At 32.2% G+C, this 25,148-nt stretch overlaps 2 protein-coding genes across 3 annotated transcripts in view; both read right to left on the bottom strand.

The window, feature by feature from the left end:
- The window catches only part of LOC101509480 (uncharacterized), a 5,322-nt gene extending 4,533 nt beyond the window's left edge, over positions 1 to 789 (bottom strand). Inside the window, exons 1-2 of one of the 2 annotated variants that reach the window (XR_189489.4) lie at positions 483 to 763; positions 149 to 304 (exon numbers count right to left, since the gene is read on the bottom strand). Coding sequence is in view for 1 of the 2 variants with exons in the window: in XM_073365796.1 (XP_073221897.1) it covers positions 149 to 277 (129 nt within the window). In the remaining variant the exon portion in view is untranslated. Of the gene's footprint in view, positions 1 to 148; positions 305 to 482 lie in introns of both variants that reach the window. The other variant, XM_073365796.1, reaches the window with a different exon arrangement.
- Positions 790 to 6,178: 5,389 nt separating this feature from the next.
- Positions 6,179 to 9,041, bottom strand: LOC140919686 (uncharacterized). Its single transcript, XM_073366295.1, has 5 exons — positions 8,769 to 9,041; positions 8,586 to 8,667; positions 7,896 to 7,985; positions 6,939 to 7,677; positions 6,179 to 6,206 (listed from the first exon to the last, which is right to left on the bottom strand). Exons 1-5 carry the CDS (start codon positions 9,039 to 9,041, stop codon positions 6,179 to 6,181), a joined length of 1,212 nt encoding a protein of 403 aa, XP_073222396.1.
- Between the last annotated feature and the right edge of the window lie 16,107 nt (positions 9,042 to 25,148).

The raw sequence follows: 25,148 nt of genomic DNA, 5'->3' as shown, positions 1-25,148 counted from the left end.
AGCATTCAAATTCCAATTCAAATTCCAAAAACTAAAACAAACACACACACACACACACTTTGTAGTTGTACATACTTAACTCACAAAATTAAATGGAAAGCTACTAAGGAAAAGATAATGAAAGAGTGATTAGTAAGAAAAAACTTACAAGGTTAGGTTTATAGATATTGTGAACAATAGAGGCACCAGCAAGAAGAGAACAGATAACAACAACACAAGACAAAGGTAGTGAAGGAGTCCCAGTTGGTTGCTTTCCACCTCCAAATTTTCGATTCATTATTCCTCACTAGATTCTTCTTAATTTCTGTATATATCACCCAAAAAATGATTCAAAATCCATTCTTGGAACAACCAAGACCTTCAAATTATAAGAAACACAAAATGCACAACTAAGTTGGCAATAATAATAATAATCATAATAAACTTAAAGTAATTCTTAAAATATGTACACAAAATCAGAAAATCAGCATAAAAAAAAAAACCTATGTAATAGTGTTGTAGAGGTAGCGGTGTTATCAGCAATGTTGTGAATTTTCCGTGGCGGCTATCGCGGCCGCAAATCGTGCTGGAAAGCCTTGAGGCGGAATTTCTCAGTGTTTGTGGCAGCGGCCGACGAGGAATTCCGGCTGTGTTTTCCGGGCAGTTGAGTAGCTCAGTGATGTGACTCCAACTTGTTTCTTTCTGATAGGAGAGTAAACGACTGCGTTTAGCTGCTAAGTAGTGTTCATTTTTTGTGTGGGCCTTCTTTTTCATTAATAGTTGAATGCTTATGCGCCCCGATTTTGCTTCATCACCCCTCAAATACATTATTGGAATACAATTCGATAGTGAATTTTACATTATAAAAAGTTAAAATTCGGTAAAAACTAAAAAACTGGGGCGTCGGATAAGCATTCACATATTTTGCATGGATCTCTTTAAAATGAAGAGGAAGTGAATTCATTTGGATTAATTTAATACATAAGTTTAGTATGTAAAAATATTTTGTATTTTTATTTTATAAAATGTGTGTTTATTTTATCTTAATGAAATAACATTATTATGGAGATAAGATAAACTTCTAGTTAATGGAGATATATTTTCAAAATTTAAGAAATGAAAACATAAATATTTTTCACAAAGTAAATAGACTGTAATAATTTTACTTTTGATTTTTAACGGATAAACAAAATAATTTCCAAATTTTTTATTTTAGTCAAAATCCTCCATTTTTTTCATTCATAACTTTGACTTTCTTTATCCAATCAAATAATTAAATTTTCGATACAACTATAGCATATCATTATTGTTAGATAATGTTATTAAATATCATCAGTAAATGTATTTTAGACATTTATATTCTCTTGTATATATACTCATTGTAATCCTATTAACTTAAGTTTGGTTCATTCTATGTTATAAAACTCTAGAGTGGTTGTCTCTTTTCTTCCTCTTTTCATTGTTAACATGACATCACAGAGCTTTGGTTGATTTTAGGATCTACTATAAAGAAGAGAAAGACTATTTTGATAGGAAAGACAACCACCAAAAGAGAAAAGAAAAGAGTAACCCTATTCCCGATTTTGTTAAATCAGTATCAGAAAAATATCGATTGCGCATTCATTGACCGTTGGATCGAGCTGATATTTGGACAGCAGATTCACAACATTCAGGTCTTCTTCTTCAACGGTTGGATCAGCGAAACGACGTCTGGAGGAGGAGAAATTGTGCTCGCGCAACACAGCACCAGATTATCCCTAATTTATTTTGTCTCAGTGATTGTGTTTGTCGTATTTTCCTGTCATTTTTTATTATGGAAGGTGCTAAGAATGATTCTCTTCAAGCCGTTAGTGTTCACCTAAATGGACAAAATTACTCTTATTGGAGTTATATGATGAAAAAAAAATTGATTGGAAAAGATACGTGGGGTTTTGTTGATGGAACTTCTGTTAAGCCTACAGATAAAAAGGATGAAACTCAATATGCAAAATATATTGAAAACATGGAATGTTAGTAATTCAAAAATTATTACTTGGATTAATAATTTTGTTGAGTTGTCTATGGTAGTGCAACTAACAAAATATGATACTGCTAAAAAGATTTGGGATCACTTGAAACGTTTGTATGTTCAGTCTAACTTTGTAAAACGTTATCAGTTGGAAAGTGATATTAGTGCCCTTAAGAAGAACAATATGACCATTTAGAAATTCTATTAGGCAATGACTAATCTGTGGGATCAATTAGCTCTTATGGAATCACCTGAGTTGAAAGCTGTCAAAGCATACATTGATCGTTCCCCCTTCCTAATGTTGAATCAGTAGTTAGTGAATTGTGGGCAGAAGAAATCAAACTTAAGACTCATTCTCGTGTGTCAGATAATGGAATTGTCTCAACTCCTCCATCTATTTTTATTGCTCCTGTTTGTCGTAGACTAAAATTTCGAATGTTTCTCGAATTCAATGGAGTCGCCACTAAAATTTATTTTAAAATAGGGAAAATATTGGGAAACCCTTAAAAATAGAAAAAATGGTCTTTGAAACCAAATTTGAGTTCAGGAGTCGATTATGCGTAGGGAAGGTATTAGCACCCTACGAGTTAAAATACGGTTACCTCTAATTAATTGTGCAAGATTAATATTAGCTTAAATATATTTATTTCTCATTATTATTAAATATGAATAACAATTATTATTAATTTTTTAATATGATTTTGAAATAAATGTGTGCTTAACAAATAAATGACAAAAAAAGAAATTTTTACTAATGTGCTTGACAAGAACGTGATATTGCTCTTACGTATCTTCCGGTGCGATGGAGAAATCAAAGCTATGTATTTCTTGAAAAAATGCGGATGTGTTGAGTGTGTTTTAAAGAAAATTTGTCTTGTGATAAAAAAAATGTTTTTGATAAAATAGAAAAATAAAAGAGTTTTATTTGAATAAATATTTTAAAATATGAGTTTTAGGACGATCAAGTTGTACAACTTGTGTCTCAAGACTCAAGGAGTAAAGAAGATGTCACATCTAATTTTTTTAAAATATTTTATATTATTATTGTGTTTCATATGAATTTTAAAAAAAACCACCAAGTTGTACAATAAGTGTTTTAACACCTCAAAGATAAAAAATAATACCACATCAAATTTATAAGTCGGTTTTAGATTAATTCATTAAAATAAATAAATAAATACATAAAGAGAGTTTTAGGACTATCAAGTTGTACCACTTGTGTCCTAATAACTCATTAAAAAGATGTCACATCTAATTAATCTTTAATAAAATATTTATTTGTATTTTTTTTATGAAAATTGATTTTTATTTATAAAACAAAATTAATTTTGAAATCACAAAAAGAAACTAAATGGGCTGAAATCTCAAACACATAGATTTGCTTCTTTTTTTTGGCGCAACTTATCATAATAACAAAAAGGTTTAAAGCAAGTAACTCTAAAAAAAAAACTGCACACTTGAAGAGAGGAAGGGCGGTCGTTTTGCAGAAAACACAAATAGGGAGCATTGAGACAAGTGGAGCAACAACTTGATGGAGCTTACGGCGGCAACCGCTGGATGTTTTGGTGAGGTGACAGATATCCTTAGCGACTTGAATCCTCAAATCCTGACCGTCTAGCAGCTGTAGCAGCTTCAAGGCTTCCCGTACGGCTACTGTTGTTATCTCTCTATCATTGTCCTCCAACATTGTAGGAAAAATCTCCACTGCTCGAATTTTAGAGAGAGAGAGAGAGAGAGAGAGAGAGAGAGAGAGAGAGAACGCGGCAACGCTTAAAGGGATGATTGCCGTTTCGGCGTGACGGCGACCGTGATACCATCGTCGAAGGTTTGCCATTTCTAATCTTATTTTTATTTTTCATTCATAATATTATCTTAAAATAAAAAAAAAGTACATTTTTAATAACAAAATAAAAATCATGTGGTGAAGATTAGGAGCAAACAAATTTATTGTACAAGAGAAAAATACCTTTGCGATTTCTGTTTTGATATTCTCTCCGATTTCTTCCTCTTCTCCTTCTTTGTCTGTGTTTATCCCTTTTGCTCATCATCTGAGTTATTCTGCACCTCTTATGCATTCATAATTTTAGCTTATTTTGTTTTTATTTGATTATTTGCTAATCTTTTATTTGTCCTTTAGTTTTTTTTTTAAACTAAAAAATTTGTCTCTTAGTTTTTATCATGTGTACTAAGGCTGACTAGTAAAAATTATACTTTTATGTTTCTCTAATTAGTTACAAAGCAAATGCTAGTGGCTCAACCATGATATTGCATCAGAAACAAAAATGCAACAATATGGACAACAACAAAATAGAGCCAAAGCAGGCTGGTTTAATTTGATTTGGTTTAAATTTTATTGTAATTTAAAATTGTAATTTGATTTGATATTGTAAATTGATGAGCCTATTTATTGTAATTATTTTATTTCCTTTTTTAAATATATATTTCCTTTTTGATTTATTTTCCTTTTTTATTTGTTTTTAACAAAATTGACAAAATTGGGGTACTACAGTTGCCCCTATTTAGTTATATTTTACTTGAAAAATATGAAAATATGAATAACAATGATATTCGTTTTCATGTTATCAGGTAAAAGATAAGTAAATAGAAGGACCAAAATTTTGTCCAATAAAAAAAAAACATGTATTAAAATGTCATTGAAATGTTAAAGTGGGAATGATGCAAAAAAATTGAGATGTGCAAAATGATCGTCTTCGTATTAGTTATCGATGCGTAGATCGACATAAATAAAAATGATCGTCTTCAGATTGGTTACCGATGCGTAGATCGACAGAAATGAAGATGATCGTCTTTGGATTGGTTACTGATGCGTAGATCTATAGAAATTAAAAATGATCGTCTTCGGATTGGTTACCGATGCGTAGATCTATAGAAATGAAGGTGATCGTCTTCGGATTGGTTACCGATGCGTAGATCTATAGAAATTTAAAATGATCTTCTTCGAATTGGTTACCGATGGGTAGATCTATAGAAACAAAAATGATAGTCTTTGGATTGGTTACCGATGCGTAGATAGATCTATAGAAATGAAAGTGATCGTCTTCGGACTGTTTACCAATGCGTAGATCGTAATTGGTCCAATCTTGAAGGTAGATAAAGAGGGAGAATAAGTATATGATACTTGCAATTCAAACGATAAAGTATGAATGATTCATGCGTGTGTTATGCATTGAGTATAGGTAAAGTGTCAATGAAGATGCATGAATCATGTGAGTATGAGTAAATTATGCATGATTTATGTGTGTCATGTATTATAGATAAATTTTTGTTCATTTCTTTGATTCCCCGATCTTTATGCTCTTCTCCATCCCAAGATTCAATGGATGAATAAAGACAAATATCGTTTCCACATGATGACTCTTCGTATCTATCGAATGACCACTTTTTCGAGGCGAAGCAAAAATCCATTGTTTAAAATGACTACCCTCCTTATTATTTTTAAAATGGTTCCCGTGTATATATTTTTCAAGTGTCAAAATATTTAAAGTACTTTTATATTTTCACATATTTCAAATTCCAACATTTATTATCATAAAACAAAATTTTGAAACAATAGAACAATCAATAACGAAACTGGATTGATATATAAAGAGTGTAACGTACAATATTGAATGACAATATTCAAAAATGTACATTCGTTACACTGAAAGCAAAACAATTGAGGTAGGGGTTACAATTTGGGGTTCCAATCCATCGGGATGCTCTAATTTTTTCCTAGGTCGCCTTTTCATGTTTTCAACCTAGCGAGCCTATTTTTTTATCATCATTTTTTTAAGCATAATATTTTTTGACTGCATCTGAATTTACTGGAAGTGGAAGGTCATCTTCATCCATTCCTGCGAGTATTAGAGCTCCCCAGAAAAAGATTTTTTTCACAACATATGGTCCTTCGTAATTCGGAGTCCACTTTCCACGAAAATCTTTTTTTATGGGCAATATTTTCTTTAACACTAAGTCCCCTTCTTGAAACTCTCGAGGACAGACATTTTTCTCGTATGCCTTTTAAGTCTTTTTTGATATAGCTGGTCGTGACATAGACCTATCATTCTTTTTTCTTCTATGAGATTTAATTGGTCAAATCGTGATTGAACCCACTCAGCCTCTTCCAGTTTTGTTTCCATCAAGACTCTGATCGAGGGAATTTCAACTTCAATGGGAAATACCGCTTTCATTCTATACACCAATGAGAAAGGAGTTGCCCCTGTTGAGGTACGCACAGAGGTTTTATAGCCATGTAATGCAAAGGGAAGCATTTCATGCCAATCCTTATGTCTCCACCATCTTTTGTATGATCTTCTTGATATTATTATTTGTTGCTTCTACAACCCCATTCATTTTTGGACGATATGGCGAAGAATTATGATGCTGAATTTTGAAACTATCACACAACTCCTTCATCATTTTATTATTCAGATTGATCGCATTGTCAGTGATTATCTTATTTGGTAAGTTATATCGACAAATCAATTCTCTTTTGATGAATTTGACAACCACACTTCTCGTCACATTGGCATAAGAAGCGGCTTCAACCCATTTTGTGAAATAATCAATAGCTACCAGGATAAATCGGTGACCATTGGAAGCTTTTGGCTCGATGAGTCAAATAACATCCATCCCCCACATTGAAAATGGCCATGGTGATGTTAAAACATTCAAAGAGGTGGGAAGTACATGTACTTTATCAGCATAGATTTGACATTTATGACATTTCTTTACGTAACTAAAGCAATCAGATTCCATGGTCAACCAATAATAGCCAGCCCTCAAGATTTTTCTTGCCATTGCGTGCCCATTTGCATGAGTTCCAAAAGAACCTTTGTGAACCTCTTGAATGACCTTTTCTGCTTCAGCTTTATCCACACATATGAGGAGAACCATATCAAGATTCCTCTTATAAAGCACATCACCTTTTAAGAAGAAGTTCATTAACAACCTCCTCAAAACCCTCTTGTCGTTATTTGAAATACCCGATGGATATTCCCTATTCTTAACATAGGATTTGATATCATAAAACCATGGCTTTCTATCAAGTTCTTCTTCTATTGATAAGAAATATGCATGTTTATCCCTTTGTTGAATTTTTATAACCGACACATCTTGATCGATGCTTATTTTGAACATTGACGACAATGTGGCCAGAGCGTCACCCAATTGGTTTCCTTCTCGAGGGATATGGTGAAAAGTGATCTTCTCGAAGTGTTCTGTCAATTCTTTGATATGGGTGTGATACAAAATTAGTTTGGAATCTCGCGTTTCCCACTCTCCTTTCGTTTGATGGATGACTAACAATGAATCTCCATATACCTCAAGAACTTTTACCTTTGATTCAATAGCTGCTGTAATTCCCATAACACATGCTTCATATTCAACTATATTTTTTGTGCAATCAAAAAACAACCTAGTAGTAAATGGAGTGAACTGGTTCTCTGGGGAAATCAAAATGACCCCAATTCCATGACCTAACGCGTTAGAAGCACCATCAAACACCAGCGTCCATTTTTCTTTATCAGGTGATTCATTCTGTTGAAATAAAGTCATGATGCCTTCATCGGGGAATTCACACTGCATTGATTGATAATCTTCTACAGGTTGTTGGGCCAAATACTCTGCTAGGGCACTTCCTTTTATAGCTTTTGTGTAACGTATACCAAATCGTATTCTGATAACAACATCTGCCAACGGGCAATTCTTGCAGTAAGAGCATGTTTCTCAAAGATATACTTGATTGGGTCAATTTTAGACACCAACCAAGTTGTATGACATAACATGTATTGCCTCAACCGACGAGCAGCCCATGCTAATGCGCAACATGTTCGTTCAAGTAGTGAATACCTTGTTTCGCAGCTGGTGAACTTTTTGCTCAAATAATAAATAACATGTTGTTTCTTACCAGATTCGTCATGATACCCCAGTACATAACCCATTGACTCGTCAAGTACTGTCAGATACATAATAAGCGGTTTCCCAGGAATAGAAGGCACTAAAATTGGAGGTTTTGATATTCAGGCTTGAGTAGTAGCTTGTGTTCAACTATGTTAGTATCTAGCCCAGGCATATCCTGATATGACCATGCAAAGACATCCACATAATCAAATAAAATTTTAACCAGCTTTTCTCGTTCACTTTCTTTCATAGACATGCCAATTTTAACTTCTTTCTTATTATGTTCAGTCCCTAAATTGATCACCTCAAAAGGTTCTTGATAGGGTTGGATTATCTTAGCTTCCTGTTCAATTAACCTTTTTAATTCTAGGGGAGGCTCACAATCATCTTCACAATCCTCATCAGCGTGATTAATTGAGTGTTCAAAATTACAAGAAAGTGTTTTAGCGCTGCTATTTTCAACATATTCATTTTCGACTCTGTATGGTTTAAATTAAGAAGATAAAGGAAAAAAAGAAATATGAATAAAGATTGCCAAAAAAAATAATACGGAATTAAAATACATGTGCCCTATTAGTTATCCTTATAGCCTTGGACAGAGCAAAAAGAGTTAAAATACACAATAACTTTGAACATGAATTAACAAACACGGGAAACTCGATGATCTTCTAATTATTGAGATTGGTGTTTGGAGAACAAGGGTACACCAATTTGAGGGTATCATCATCAACATGATCCTCTTCTACAACAGCCACTTGATCAACATCATTATTCCAACGCTTTGAAAGGTTTGATGAATGTCACAAATAGGGATCTTTTGTGAATTTGGTATCTGGTTTTCCCAACGAGCTAGCTTGCTTTCTCATTTTTCTTTTACAACGTTCTCTTGATCAGCTTTGATAGCTAGATATCCCAACCCGTACTTATCCTTCTTTTCTGATATTTCTATCAATTTCTTGAATTTAACAAAAGCTCCTCCTTCCAACATGGATTTTGTAGACTTCAATGATATGGTAGATAGTTTTGGTTCTTTTAAACGAAAACCTTCACCCATGAAGACATCATTGGCGATTTCTAATGCTTGGAAGGAAGTCTTTATGGCTTCCTCTGCTTCTTCAATATATCTCGTAGAAGATAGATGACTCACTATCATATTTTCTTCCCCATATATTATCACCAGCTTATTGTTCACTATAAACTTTAACTTTTGATGGAGAGTGGATGTCACTGCTCCAGCAGCGTGAATCCACTGTCTCCCTAAAAGGCAACTGTAAGCCGACTTAATATCCATCACTTGGAAGGTTATTCTAAAGTTATGAGGTCCGATTTGAATCGGAAGGTCAATCTCACCAACAACTTGTCTTTTGGATCCATCAAACGCTTTCACCACCGTAGTACTTGGCTTAAATCAAGCCACGTCAACAAATAGTTTTGATAGTGTTGATTTTGGCATGACATTTAGCGATGAACCGTTATCAACTAGCACTCACGCAAGAATATGATCACGACACCTCATAGAGATATGTAATGCTTTATTATGCTCTATTCCATCAGCTGGTAATTCAACATCGCTAAAACTCAAGCTGCTACTGGCGGTGATTTTACCGACAACTCCATCAAATTGGTCGACAGTGATATCATAAGTAACATGGGCCTCACTTAAAATTTTCATCAGTTCCCTTTTGTGCGCTTCAGAGTTTAAAAACAAAGAAAGAATAAATATCTTGGAAGGGGTTTGATTTAGTTGATCTACCACCTCATATTCACTTTACTTTATAAACTTCAAAAATTCATTAACTTCTTCTGTAAGCACTGTCTTTTTTCAAATTTCTGGTCCTTTTATGGCATGATACACAACTTCTTTCCCTTTTTCTCGATGACTCTCCTTTTTCATAAGATGTTCAGGAGCGTATACTCGACCACTCCGGGTCATCCCACCAATTCCTAAAATTTTGGTGACATCAATACCTTGAGGTTTAGAGCTATCGCCTGATTGGTGATTGACTAAATGGGATGTGACTTCATAACTCCATGGTACCGCCCTGTTATTTTCATAAGGAAAAGAGGTTGGTGGTTGGACAATTATTGCATTTTTTCCACTATGGGTTGGCTTAGGATTCTCTTTTCTATAGAGGATTTCCAATGGTCTTGGAAAACATCTATAATTTTCCATGCATGGCTCTATGGTTGATACGTGATCATCTTTTGTATATTGGTCTATCTCTTCTTCAATGAGATTGACAGCGATGTCTCTGTGACCCGGCAAAGGATTATTCCATACGCTGGGACCGTCTTCCTTGAAGGTAAGCCATTTTGCATTAATCAATTCTTGGACTTTATTTTTAGGGCTTGACAATCTTCGACGAAATGCCCTACGACTCCTTCATGGTACTCACATTTGGCGTTTGGATTATAACATTTTGGGAATGGTGGTTCTAGAGGTTTCATTGGCCTTAGGACTACCATTGAATTTTGGAGTAGGTGAGGCAACAATTTGCTGTATGTCACGAGAATCGGGTCAAAACGAGTTACCTGTTTTTCTCGGGTTAATTTGTGGTTTGTAGCGATATCGGATTGGATTTTGGTTCCCTGGGTTTTGTTTGGAAAACATGACAGGTGGTGGTTGGACCATAGGTGGTTGATAAAAAGGTGGCATTGAAGGGTGATATTGCGGGTGTGGAGCTTGTGAAGTCGCAGCCACATATAGATAGGGAATGTTGGGAATTTGGGGTATTGGGGGCTGAAAATTTGGAGGTCGATAAGAATTCATAGTTGGAGAATAAGAGACCCTTGGATTTGCCAATATAACGTTAGCATCCCCTTCTTTCTTTTTTGTGAAGGTTGTTTGGGGTGTCTTCATGCCACTTTCCACACATACAATCTTTCCACTCCACATCATACTTTTTATCTTTTCTCATATCATGACCAGGTCATAAAAGTTTGATGGCATACTACCAATCATCTTATCATAAAAAGGTGGCTGGAGAGTATCCATAAATATACCAACCATTTCACTTTCAAATAAAAGGAGGTTCTACTTGTGATGCCACTTATCTCCACCGCTGTGCGTATTCTTGGAAAGTTTCGTTGTCCTTTTTCGATGAATTTTGCAATTGCATTCTATCAGGGGCCATGTCAATGTTGTACCTGTATTGCCTCAAGAAAACATCAACCAAGTCTTTCCACGAACGAATTCGATTTCGCTCAAGATGCATATACCAACTTAACGATGCCCCACTCAAACTATCTTAGAAAAAATGAATGAGAAGTTTGACGTTGTGAGCATGAGAAGCCATTTTCCTGCAATACATAGTCAAATGATTTTTAGGACATGTGGCGCCTTTGTATTTTTCAAACTTGGGAACCTTGAATTTTGGAGGGATAGTCACATCGGGAACCAAACACATATCAAAAGCTTCGAGACCATAGACAATATTCCCCTCAATTGCTTTTATTCTCTCTATTAAAACATGGAATTTCTCTTTCGATTGTGTATCATCCCCAACGTGAGGTTGTTGCCAATTTCCATTAGCATCAAAATGGGGTACTTGAGGTGCATTATATGGAATATTTTCTGAGGGTATAGTGTTTCGGGGTGGCACATAGCCCAGATGAGGTGGGATTTGTGATTGGTTTAGGTTTTAGGGGTTGACAGCTGAGTGGTTTTGGTTATTGTCATGGGGTTGATGACTACAGAGGGAGTATAACCAGGTGGAAGACCATATATAGGAAATTGCATAGCTGTTGTACGAAATTGTTGGTTAGTCGAGGTAAATCCCGGTGGGTGAGAAGGTGTCGTCTAGTGCTCTTTATTTGCAGTTGGAGGATCCCCATTCGTATTATCTTTCTTTGCCAAAGCCTGTATAGCTTCCAGGATTCGATTGACCTTGTCCTTCAGTTGGTTAACATCAGCTCTTATCACTTCTTGGTTTTGCTCGAGTTCATCCACAATCTTGGAATTTGCACGAGTCCGATAAGAGTGTCTGGGAAACACCTTTATTGATTTTTTCTGTTTTCTTTTTAAAATAAATAAATAAAAGTTTTATGAGTATGCATTAAAATATGAATGAAGATGAAATCAATTAGTTAATTATGATAGTTGGATGTCGGGGAATCATAAGCCTTATGTAATTTTTTTTAACAAGAACGAATTATTAGTGAAGAAAATATGGGGATCGAAAATCAAAATAGCAAATCCTTCATTGATGAGAAAAATAGTACATCACATTTAAATTGAAAACTACATTGACTATGGTACTTCAATCTTCTCTTTAAATAGGACAACCAATCTTCTCCAATTCTTCTACCAAATTTTTTCAATATTCAACAAAACTTGTAGACTTTGACTGAAGTATTGAGCAGCCCCCGTTTGCACATTCACTGCCAAGTTGTACTACTTGTGTCGTAATAACTCAGATTAAAAAGATATCACATCTAATTAATATTTAATAAAATATTTATTTATATTTTTTTTATGAAAATTGATTTTTATTTTTGAAACAAAATTAATTTTGAAATCACAAAAAGAAACTAAATGGGCTGAAATCTCAAACACATAGATTTGCCTTTTTGTTTTTAGGCCCAACTTATCATAATAACAAAAAGGTTAAAAGCAAGTAACCCTAAAACACAAATAGGGAGCATTGAGACAAGTGGAGCAACAACTTGACGGAGCTTACAGCGACAACCGCTGGATATTTTGGTGAGGCGGCGGATATCCTTAGCGGCTTGGATCCTCAAATCCTGACCGTCCAACAGCTGTAGCAGCTCGAATTTTAGAGAGAGAGAACGTGGCGGCGCTATAGTACCTAATTTTTGTCTGAATAATTTAAAATTATTTTAATAATAATAATAATAATATATTTAATAAATATTTTACAATTATTATCAAAAATCTAAAAATCATTATTTTACAAAAAAAATAAATATAAAATAATAAAGCGAAACAATAAAAAATTTGAATTACAATAAAACAATTCAGTGTTTCTGATTTGACATGCCAACACACCAATACCCAATACACTAATCCATTCCACTAGCTTTGTCCTGCCAACACGCCAACGAATATTCAACACGTTTTCATCTTCTTGATTTTCACTCTTCCACTGTACGTCCTTTTGCCTTGTACATCCTTTTGTCTGGCTTTGTTAACATCTGCTACAAATTTTTATCTATATTGTTTGCATTCACAACATCCTACTAAAAAACATTCTTTTATCTTGCTTGCATTCACAACATCCTACTACAAACCTGTTGGAACTCAAATCTGAATTTACAGATTAAAAAGGTTATTACTTTATTTGTATAAAATCCAGAAACTGTTTTTATCTATTGAACATATAATTTATCTAATAAACACAAGGTTTCACTACTTTAATTTACTTCTAGTCTATAAATAGAGTTTGAAATTTTGAAACTGGGGGAGAAAAAGAGTTCCATATTTTGAAATAGAGAGGAGAGTTTCTTTTTGTATAGAGAGAAAAGTTGTTAAAAAAAAAAACACTAAGACAGAGATTTGAATTTTATTTATCCAAACAAACAAAGGAACAAACATAAAAAAAATTAAGGTATTTTCGTTTTTCTTTCATTTTTATTTTTTAATCAGTATACCGACGTAACATACAAATTATGAATGAAAAAAATGAAAGTTATTGTTTTAAATTTGATCGAGTATGTATAAAAAGGTTAGAAATGATAGGATTAAGAGCTTCATCCTTGTCTTGGCCGCCATTGTTTTCTTTCTTCTGGATTTTCTTCAAACCTTGTCTTGGCCGCCATTGTTTTCTTTTCTTCAAGCGCCGCTCATCTTGATTATGTCTAGGTCTTTTTCAAGCCAGAGTTGTTTTACAAATTAGGGTTTTGAAGAGATTGGGCCATGCGTATTTTATACAGCCTATTTACGTATTTTTGTAGGTCCAACATTTTTTTAGTCTGAACCTTTCCTTTTATTTTAATAAAATATATATTTGAATATTTAATCAATTCCTAATATAAAAAATAATTATTATATTTTTTTTTAATTTTTTTTATTAGATATGACATATTTTTGGAGACATTAATATAAGTTGTACTAATTTTTTTAGCTTTGAAATTTAATATTAAAAATCGAAAAAATAATAAAATATTCTTGAGAGTATTAAATTAGATGTGACATCTTGTTTTTTACTCTGAGTTTTGAGACACGAGTTGTACAAGTCGATCGTCTTAAAACTCATATTTTAAAATAATTGTTCAAATCAAGCAAGTTTTTTTTTCTTTATGTTTGTCAAAATTAACTTTTTTTAAATAACAAAAATACAATTTATTTAAAAGCAATCAACACATCCACATTTTCTATCAAGAGCTACGTAGCTTTGATTTCTTCATAGCACTGGGAGATACGTAGGAGCAAGAATATATTCTTGTCAAGCACACTAATAAAAACTTTCTTTTTTTTTTCCACTCTTTTTAACACACTTTTATCTCAAAAATCACATTTATAAAAAACAATTTATATTCCTATTTAATAATAAATAAAAATCAGTATATTTAAGTTGATATAATTTTGCACAATTAATTATAGGTAACCGTATTTTAACTGATGTCGTAGGGTGCTAATACCTTCCCTACGCATAATCGACTCCCGAACTCAAAATCTGGTTTCAAAGACCATTTTTTTCATTTTTTCTATTTTTAAGGGTTTTCCAATATTTTCCCTATTTTAAAATAAATTTTTGTGGCGACTCCATTGAATTCGATGAAAACTCGAAATTTTAGGCCACAACAGGCACTAAAATGGATGATCGCCGTTTCGGCGTGACGACGACCGTGATATCATCGTCGAAGGTTTGCGATTTCTAATCTTATTTTTATTTTTCATTCATAATATTATCTTAAAATAAATAAATAAAAAACTACATTTTTAATTACAAAATAAAAATCATGTGGTGAAGATTAGGAGCAAACATATTTATTGTACTAGAGAAAAATACCTTTGCGATTTCTGTTTTGATACTCTCTTCGATTTCTTCCTCTTCTCCTTCTTTGTTTGTGTTTTTTTTTTACCAGTGGTGTTAATTTTAGATCCCTCCTCTCTCTTTTAAAATTTGATAAGGTGTATTTATAGAGTTTTTTTTATTTGTTTAGTTGTTTTCTTGTCTGTGCCATTGTTTGAGTTTGAGCTTTCCAATTCCTTGTTTGATGCTTATCTCTTTTGCTCATCATCTGAGTTTTTCTGCACCTCTAATGCATTCATAATTTTAGCTTATTTTGTTTTTATGTGATTATTTGCTGATCTTTTATTTGTCCTTTAGTTTCTTTTTTTTAAACTCAAAAATTTGTCTCTTAGTTTTTATCATGTGTACTAAGGCTGACTAGTAAAAATTAGGCTTTTCTGTTTCTCTAATCAGTTACAAAGCAAATGCTAGTCCCTAAACCATGATATTGCATCAGAAACAGAAAGGCAGCAATATGGACAACAACAAAACAGAGCCAAAACAGACTGGTTTAATTTGATTTGGTTTAAATTTTATTGTAATTTGTTTTGATATTGTAAATTGATGAGCCTATTTATTGTAATTATTTTATTTCCTTTTTTAAATATATATTTCCTTTTTTGATTTATTTTCCTTTTTGATTTGTTTTTAACAAAATGGACAAAATTGGGGTACTACACTGTTCAAAAAGGAACATCTCAAGGGAGGGTTGAGCTTGGTAATGATGAATGTGCATTTTGCAAAGAAAAATGTCATTGGAAAGCACATTGTCCGAAATTGGGGAGAGCACATGAGAAGAATTTTAGGGGGCCATCGTCCAATGTTGTTGCTTCTACTCCTCCTACCATTGACTCTAGTTCTGGTTCTGTATACTCATCTGAGACTGCTTCCCAAATATCTGATATTGCATAACAGCTTCAAAGACTTCTTGCCGCTCAATCACATGCCATGTTTGCCACGTCTTCTAAAGGTTTGAACTCCTCTTGTATGTCCGGTATATCTCCTTCCATATGGATTCTTGATTCTAGAGCATCTCATCATATGACATACGATGATAAATCTTTTGTGTCTGTGAAACCTACCTCGTTTGTGTCGGTTATGACTACTGATGGCACTCCTAAGCTACTGATGTCGGTTATGACTACTGATAAATCTTTTATGTTTTGAATGACCTACGACTCCCAGATATTGTAGCCTCAACAACTACTGCTGACTTATTATCTAGTTTTTATTTATGGCATTCTCGCCTTGGACATGTTTCTACTTCTAGATTAAAATATTTGGCTTCTACTGGAGCCTTAGGGAAGTTACAAACATGTGATATCTCAAATTGTTGTGGTTGTAAACTTGCTAAATTTCCAACTTTACCGTTTAGTAAAAGTGTTTGCGTTTCATATGTGCCTTTTGATTTAGTTCAGTCTGATGTTTGGGGTCCATCAGCGGTTCTCACCAAAGGTGGATCTAGATATTATGTTTTGTTTATTAATGATTACACTCGTTATTGTTGGGTTTATCTTATAAAAAATCGGTCTGAATTTTTTGACATTTATCATATATTTTGTGCAATGGTCAAAACTCAACATAATTATGGTATAAAGTGTTTTCGTTATGATTTAGGTGGTGAATATACATCTAATAAATTTTCTGAATTACTTGCTTATGATGGCACCCTCCACCAAACATCTTGTACTGATGCTCCTCAACAAAATGAAGTTGTTGAAAGGAAACACTGTCATATTATTGAGACGGCTCGTTTTGTTTTGTTGTCCGCTTCAGTTCCTAGTGAGTTTTGGGGAGAAGCAGTTCTTACTGCTGTTCATGCTATTAATGGAATTCCATCCTCTATCATATCAGGTTTGTCTCCCTTTGAAAATTTTTATGCTTCTACCCCTGATTACTATTCTTTGAAATTTTTTGGTTCTACTTGTTTTGTTCTTCGCCCCTAAGTAGAGCGCAGTAAGTTGTCTTCTCGTTCAGCCATGTGTATTTTTCTTGGTTATGGGGATGGTCAAAAGGGTTATCGTTGTTATGATCCTCATGCAAGAAAACTTTATGTATCTCCTAATGTTGTTTTTCTTGAGCACATCCTTTTTTACTCTGTTTCCTATGATTCTCAGATTACTAAGAGTTATGAACTAACCCATATTGATCTGTTGGGTCCTAATGATAGCGCTTCTATTGATTGTAATGTTGAGAATTGCAGGGCAAATACTACTACTCAACATGATGACATCCCTCTTGTCCCTGCGGCTGTCCAACCACCTCCTGTGATTGTTAATCCTCCTCGTTACCCCTCTCGTCAACATAAGTCTACTCAGTTACCTGATTTTGCCTATTCCACTTACTCAGCTTCGTTTGCTTCTTTCTTAATCTCTATTCACAGTTTGTCTGAGCCCTCTTCCTATAATGAGGTTGTTCTTGATCCTCTTTGACAGCAGGCTATGGCAAAAGAGCTATCTGCATTACACAAAACCAACACTTGAGAATTTATTGGGTCTCGTTGGGTATACAAGATCAAAACTAAGTTTGATGGATCAGTTGAGCGCTACAAAGCATGTCTTGTTGCTAAGGGTTCCTCTCAACAATATGGTATGGATTATGAAGAAACTTTTGCTCCTGTAGCCAAGATGATCAATATTCGTACTCTTATTGCAGTTGCATCTATTCGTCAATGACATATTTCCCAAATGGATGTCAAAAATTCTTTTTTAAATGGTGAGTTTCATGAAGAAGTCTATATGGTCCCTCCACAAGGAGTTACTCATAATCAAGGGGAAGTATGTATGTTAAAAAAGGCTCTACATGGTCTTAAACAGGTTCCTCGAGCTTGATTTGTGAAATTCTCTAATGTGATCACTTCTATTGGTTTCCGCTCTAGTGAACATGATTCTGCATTGTTGATAATGTCCATCATTTATGGTCGCATTATACTTTCTCTATATGTTGATGATATGATTATTATAGGTGATGATGTTAGTGGAATCAATGAGTTGAAATTGCAGTTAGCCAAACAGTTTGAGATGAAGGACTTGGGAACTCTTCGCTATTTCTTGGGGATTGAAGTTGCGTACTCTCCTAGAGGCTACCTTCTTTATCAATCCAAGTACATTTCTAACATTCTTGATCAGGGTCGTCTTTTTGATACTAGAGCAGCATATACCCCTCTTGAGTTGAATGTGAAATATGCTCCATCGGATGGTGTTCCTTTACCATATTTCACTTTGTATCGTACTTTGGTTGGCAACTTAGTGTATCTTACGACTACCAAACCTGACATTGCTTATGTTGTTCATGTTGTTAGTCAGTTTGTTGTCTCTCCCACTACAGTACATTGGGCAGCAGTTCTTCGGATTCTTCGTTATCTTCGAGGAGCTCAATTTCAAAGCCTTCTCTTTCCAACGTCATCCTCATTGGAGTTACGAGCTTATTCTAATGTTGATTGGGCTGGTGACACCATTGATCGTAAAACCACCACATAGTTTTGTATCTTTCTTGGAGACTCTCTTATTTCTTGGAAGAGCAAGAAACAAGACATTGTCTCTCGCTCCTCTAGAGAAGTTGAGTATCGTGCTATGGCATCCACTACCGCTGAAATAATTTGGTTGTGTTGACTTTTGTCTAATATGAGTATCTCTCTTTCTGAGCCAACTCCGTACAATGCGATAACAAGAGTGCTATTCAAATTGCTCACAGATTGTCTCTTCTTCTTTACAGATTGCTGATTTGTTAACAAAGATGCATTCCATTAAATGTTTCCGTTTTTCAGTTGACAAACTTTCGATACTACATGTTAATGCATTGTGAGTTTGAGGGGAGATGTTAGATAATGTTGTTATATATTAGTAGTAAGGGTATTTTAGATATTTCTGTTCTCCTGTATATATACTCATTGTAATCCTATTAACTTAAGTTTGGTTCATTCTATGTTATGAAACTCTAGAGTGGTTGACTCTCTTCTTCCTTTTTTTCATTCATAACTTTGACTTTCTTTATCCAATCAAATAATTAAATTTTCGATACAAGTATATTATATCATTATTTTATAAAGGCAACTTCAAAGTTAACTACAATAACTATTAATTTTGATTAAAATTATATGATGACAAATTAACCTTCAACAACACAATTATTTTAAAAAACTTAAATCTACACCATAATTAAAGGGAACTACAAAACTAACTACATTTCTTAATATAATTACTACTTCGGTCTTAAATAGGTAAAAATGGACCCAAAAAAAAATGCATTTTGTCTTCAATTTAAATCAAATACATTAAATTTTGTTTAATTATTTTTACTTATATTTAAAATTAGAATAAGTATTTTTCCAAATTTAAATTTAAAAATATATAATGTAAATATTATGAACTGTAGATTAATATATATATAAAACATATATCATAAAACTGAGAAAATAAATTAAATTAAAATAAGTATATTATATTTTGTTGTTAGATTACTGTTGGTACTATTTTTTGGAGATCATTTTAGAATTGTGAATTTTTAAAATTTCAAATATTAATGTTAATATTGTGGATATTTTTTAGTTGTAGAACTCTTGTAATCATGGATAATTATAGAAAAAACAGATATATTATAAATATTTTTAAAAAATTTCTTATTATTATTTATATTTAATTGAATAATTTTTGTAATTGAATTGTTTTATTTGAATGATAGAAACGAAAAAGAACAAAAATGTATGATATATTCAAGAAAAAAATTACTTTAGAGATTATTTTGTATATGGATTAAATTGTTTAAGGATCATATTGTTTTCTTTTTAATTAATGTTAAGGATCAAATTGACATCTGTTAATTATTGTTAAAAATCTAATAACTATTTTATATGTTGATTCGTGTAAGGATTAAATTGTTTCAGTTTATATTTTTTTAGGAATTATATTTTATTTTATTTTTGTAGAAACTAAATTGAATCTTGTAGTTTTTCTTACTATTAAAATGAATCTCTACTATTATTTTTTTTAAAACACTTCTGCTATTTGATAAGTGTTATGAATAATAAATATCTATATTGATGTATGTGAGTTATATAAAATAATGATATTAGAAGACACCTCTTCACATGGATGTTAATGGAGAGTGGCTTTTGTGAGGATTTTTATTATTATATCATTTTTTAAAATTTAATATTGAATTACTCTACATTGTAAAAAACATAATAAATTGTCCTATTTTTTTAACCTAATAAATCATCGCGACCTGGACCTGCGATGTTTTGAAGAAAAATAAAATTTCAATGCAATAGCAAGCCGTATTCTAGGGATGCGACTATGTATTGATTTTAAATTTTTCTTCTTCTTCTTCTTCTTCTTCTTCTTCATTTTAGCAATTGGAAAATTGTTTATTTAATAAATTAAAAATAATTATAATATTTTCAAAAATAAAATATTATTAATAAATAAAGGCTTAATTGCAGTTTTGGTCTCCTTATTTGAGCTGAATCACGAAAATAGTCCCCTATTTTATTTCTTCCCGGTTTTGGTTCCCCAAATAGAATTTTGGTCCAAAAGTTGATGAAGTGTCATTTTTTTAAGCCACACAACACCATTTATTATCATAGAACTCAGGTACAATTGTTTCACCTATTTAAAATTTTCTGCTAAAAACTTAAGAAAATAACTCGAGATTGATCTTGGTTGTAAAAACAAAAAATGAATAACGCTATTGGTTAGTTAATATCAACAACTTAACTTATCTATTTTACATTGATAATAAAAAAAGACTGAAAGTAAACAGAGATAAGAGAAGAGATATCACGCAACGATAGATCCTGGTTCACCCAACCCGAGTTACATCCAGTCCTCACAACCGTGAGACTTTCCACTAAGTGTTCAATCGGAGAACGTTATTGGTTTTACATAGTTTTTGTTAAGATCAACCTTGATCTGTAACAACAATTCCTTTCCACCCAGAAAGGATTCAAATAAGTCACCTATCAAATCTTGAGAGGATTTTACAATTCACCTTTTAACCATAAAGAATTTTTACAAAAACTATTCAAACTATAAATAACCCTTATAGTTTTGAGTTTACACAATAATGATTTAGAGATATTGGTAGAATCTGAGTATGCTCAACTCGTGTTTGAGAATAGATTATTGATAATAAAAAATTCAGTAATATGATTAAGATATATGAAGAGGAAAATAGAACTAATTCTTTTGCAATTGAGAAGCTTTCAAGTATGTAAGTGTATGTGATTAATGGATTTTCTTAGCACTTGAAGCTCTACATTTTTCTTGAGCTTGGGGTTCCTTTTATAGGTTTCAAAGAGGTTGATGACAACTATTATGACCATTAAAAATGTGTCTGTTGTCATGTGTCAGACTTGACCAAAGATGAGACTTTTAAACTTTGAATGTTATTGTTTTGAACATGCGTTTCTGCTTATGTGTTAACAATGTATGATATGTTGTTTTTCATTCTTGACTATGACGATTCTTTGTTTATGCACACAAACACTTCAGAGATGTGATTAATCAATTCAGATTAAGACTATCTTTTGATTCGAACAAAATAGGCTTGAGAATGATGAAATAAGGTGTGAGAATGATGTAACAATGCTGAAGAATGATGGTCAGTAAGCTGGAGAATGTTTGTATCATTCTAGATTGATGCCATCATACTTGGAGAATCATGTTGATCATTATGGAGATAATTGTTAATCATTATGGAGAAATATGTTTGCTGCTGAAGATCAAGTGTAATAGGCTAAAGAATGTTTATCAATCTAGAGGCTGAGGTTACACTGCTGAAGAATGATTATTTGACACTTTTGATTTTAATTGTGCCTTTAATCTTTGATAATTTTGAATGATTCTTTTGCTCATATGAGAGCTGTATATTCCTAGTATATGAGTTGGAAATACATTCGCGATTTGCAAGAGCTTCCTTGCATTAAAAATTGATTTTATCTTGCTTGACAGTTCTTGATGCTTAGCTTTTTCCTTTGTTAATCTTTTGGAGTAGATCTTTGTGGTATGATCTTTGTGTACTTACTTCTGGTACCTTTGCAATAGGGACTGGTTTATAAACAAACCAGAAATGTTCTTGTCTATCGCAAGCCATCAGCTTTGGGAATTAATCTTGCTTTTTATTCTTGATGCGTTACTTTGCTTTTGTTGATCATTTTTTCTTTGAATATGTCCAAAATTATCTTGAGTATGTAATTATGTTCCTTTGTAGTAAATAATGGGGATTTGCAATGTAGATTGATGTACTTTCATTACCAAGATCGATCTTAAACTAAAGAAGATTTTTTTTCTTTGTAAACCAAAATGTTCTTGGATTAATGTTGTCAAAATCATAACGTTCTTGGATTTAAAGCTGTGAAAAGGAGAACATTCTCCGTTTTTCCAGACTTCATTTTTAATAACTAGAACATTCTTCTTTTTTCATACTATTGTCCAGAATGATCAGAATATTGTCAAGAATGTTCTTCGTTCTTGACAGTCAAGCTGGAGAATGATCAATCTTGCTTGAATTTACTTGATTCATCATAATTCATAGCTTTTCTACTATGTATTTTGAATTGATTCTTTGTTGAGATGAATTCTTTATATTCCTTGAAGAATGCATATCACATGATTATGAAATGCAGAAACAATGATTGTGAAATCCAGGGGCAACTTCTTCTTCAATAAAGGATATCATTTGTTCTTGAAATCTCAGAACTGTGGAGAACGTTCTCCGTTTTTCAGACTTCTGTCAAGAACGTTCTCTGTTTTGTCTTTGTATTTTTGCTTCCTTTTCAAATGATTTTGCTTCTGATTTATAGCATAGTGTGATCATTGATTGTTGTATTTGATCATCTTCTTCATGAATATGTTATCTTGAAGATGTAATAATCATTCTCTTGAATGATTGATATATGATACATTCCTTTTGAGATTATTTCATTATTGAGTGGATATTTATGCATTTTGATGAGGTGGATGGCTTCTTGCTTGTTCACTTATGCAACTCATGTTCCTTAAACAAAACTCAAGTGCAATAATTAATAGACCACCATTCATAATACTTAATCTTTTAATTCATAAGATTTGTTGTCATTAAAACATACATCATAAGGTTTTTGCTTTAACAAGTGTGGCTTAAATAAGCGCAAAAAAAATGACAATTTATTAAATTTTGGACCAAAATTCTGTTTACAAATCTTGTAGGTTTTGTTTTCGTTTTCTTCTATATTTACTTTATTCGTTTACTATTCTGTTCACATATTCTCTATAAATGGTTCAAAGAATAGAGATTATAGTTGATATCGTTTTTACATTTGTGATACCTTTGCTTACGGTGCAAATGAGTAGGTAGAGACTTCTCATTCTTTGTTTACAAATGCACAAATCTATGTTTTTTGAGTTCTTCTTTACTTTGCGTCGTTATATTTTTGTTGTTTGCTAATTCTCTGTCTTTATTTATTTTCTAGGTAGAGACTTTGATGCATCAATATGCATTCTTTAGTAAAGATACTGCTGAGGAAGATGAAGATATATATGTGCTTGATGTTATGTGTAATCTAACTTGTATTGGTGCACCATTGTTGGCATCAGTGCTTAGCATTTTCAAGGTTTTATCACGAGTTTTTAGGTTATGATTTTCAAGTATTAGAAGAGAACTATCACTTGAAATGGCATAAGATCTTGAAACTTAAATCTAATTTTACCTTAATGGTTATCTGTCTATTTGGCTTAAGTTGTGTTGGATTGAAGACATGATAATAATTTATGGCTAACAATTTTCCTTGTATCATTATGATAGCACTTAGATAATTAGTTATATTATGGCTAATAGTTTTTCTTATAATTGTGCCACTCAAATTCATGGTTATTATATTGTACGATGTTATGTTTGAAATCAGAGGTATTCTGGTTGCAATTGAGGTTCTGAACTAGAATTCATTGGTTGAGGTATGTTCCAACTTCTTCATGAGTATTTTTATTTTGTATCTAATTTACAATGATTTCTTGATAGGAAGTAATAGAAAAATATTTGGGTATCATTTTGTCTAAGAAGAAAGTTTATTTTCACTTCATTTCATGGATTTACTTTTAAATGATAGTAATTGTAACACTTGTTCTTAATCACTACTGAGCATCTAGGTTATTTGTGCTTTCTATTTTATAATCCAGCATTAAATATATATTCTCTTTAATCTACTTCTACATTCAGTTTGCACCGATGTCATCTTCTTTATGATTGAGCAGTATATGTGTGAAACAAATAGTTCTTGTGTTTAAATCCTCCCTTTGTAATTGAGTATTCAATTCATAGATGCATATATATCATATCTCTTGCCTTCTTTGTTAGTCATGTCCACATTGTATCATACAAGATTGATGGAGATAATTGAAGCTGAATTTTATCCACGTTAGTTGTTACTTAGAATGACGAAATATCATATTTGATTAATCTTTCTATGTAAGTTGCGAGACAAGTATAATTTTTGGAGATAATTGAAGCTGAATTTTATCCATGTAAGTTGTAACTTACTGAATTTTATCCACGTAAGTTGTGAGACATGTATTTCATATATATTTGATTTATCTTCATATATATTTGTGATAGGTTCTTATGTTTCTAACCATTTAAATTCTCGTAGTCTAGACATCAACGAAGATAATGAAAATGACATTTAGTGAGTATTAATTAATTCTCACTAAAATTATTAATGTTTCTTTATCTTTTTTAGGAGTAATATTTTTTATGGTTTATTGTATATTTATTCATTTGTTTTTTTTATTGCTTGTAGGTAAAGATTTTAAATTAATTTGTTGTTGAAGAGGAAGTTTTGACAATTAAGTGGATATTTAAATTTTTTTGAGATTGTTATATCAAATTTTGTATGTCTATTAATTATTTTGTTAATAAGACAATTCTTGTATTATTAGTAAATACTCTATGTTTTATTATTTGTATATGTTCTATTGTATATTTATTCATTTGTTTTTTTTTTATTGCTTGTAGGTGAAGATTTAAAATTAATTTGTCGTTGAAGAGGAAGTTTTGACAATTAAGTGGATATTTAAATTTTTTTGAGATTGTTATATCAAACTTTGTATGTCTATTATTTTGTTAATAAGACAATTCTTGTATTATTAGTAAATACAAGTTGACATGGTTTAGCTATTTTGATATGTTTGTAAGAATTTTTGTTAATTTTTAATATATATGATGAAGAGTTTTTATTTCATTTTGGGTTTTAAATATATTTATTTTGTTGTGTATTTTCTTTATAGTTTGATTATTTTGTAAAATAAAATATT

The sequence above is a fragment of the Cicer arietinum genome, chromosome 3 (genome assembly GCF_000331145.2).
Source record: "Cicer arietinum cultivar CDC Frontier isolate Library 1 chromosome 3, Cicar.CDCFrontier_v2.0, whole genome shotgun sequence".
Lineage (NCBI taxonomy): Eukaryota > Viridiplantae > Streptophyta > Magnoliopsida > Fabales > Fabaceae > Cicer > Cicer arietinum.
Note: the sequence above shows the minus strand (reverse complement) of the source record. Positions and strands in the feature narration are given on the sequence as shown.

Bases quoted from the DNA above. Each gene is read 5' to 3' on its own strand.
- LOC140919686 (XM_073366295.1), bottom strand. From the start codon at position 9,041: ATGATAGTGAGTCATCTATCTTCTACGAGATATATTGAAGAAGCAGAG. The intron at 7,678-7,895 runs GTAAGAAACAAC...GCCCGTTGGCAG, and splicing joins GGGGTATCATGACGAATCTG to ATGTTGTTATCAGAATACGA. The intron at 6,207-6,938 runs GTTGTTAATGAA...GTACCTCAACAG, and splicing joins GACAAGAGGGTTTTGAGGAG to GGGCAACTCCTTTCTCATTG.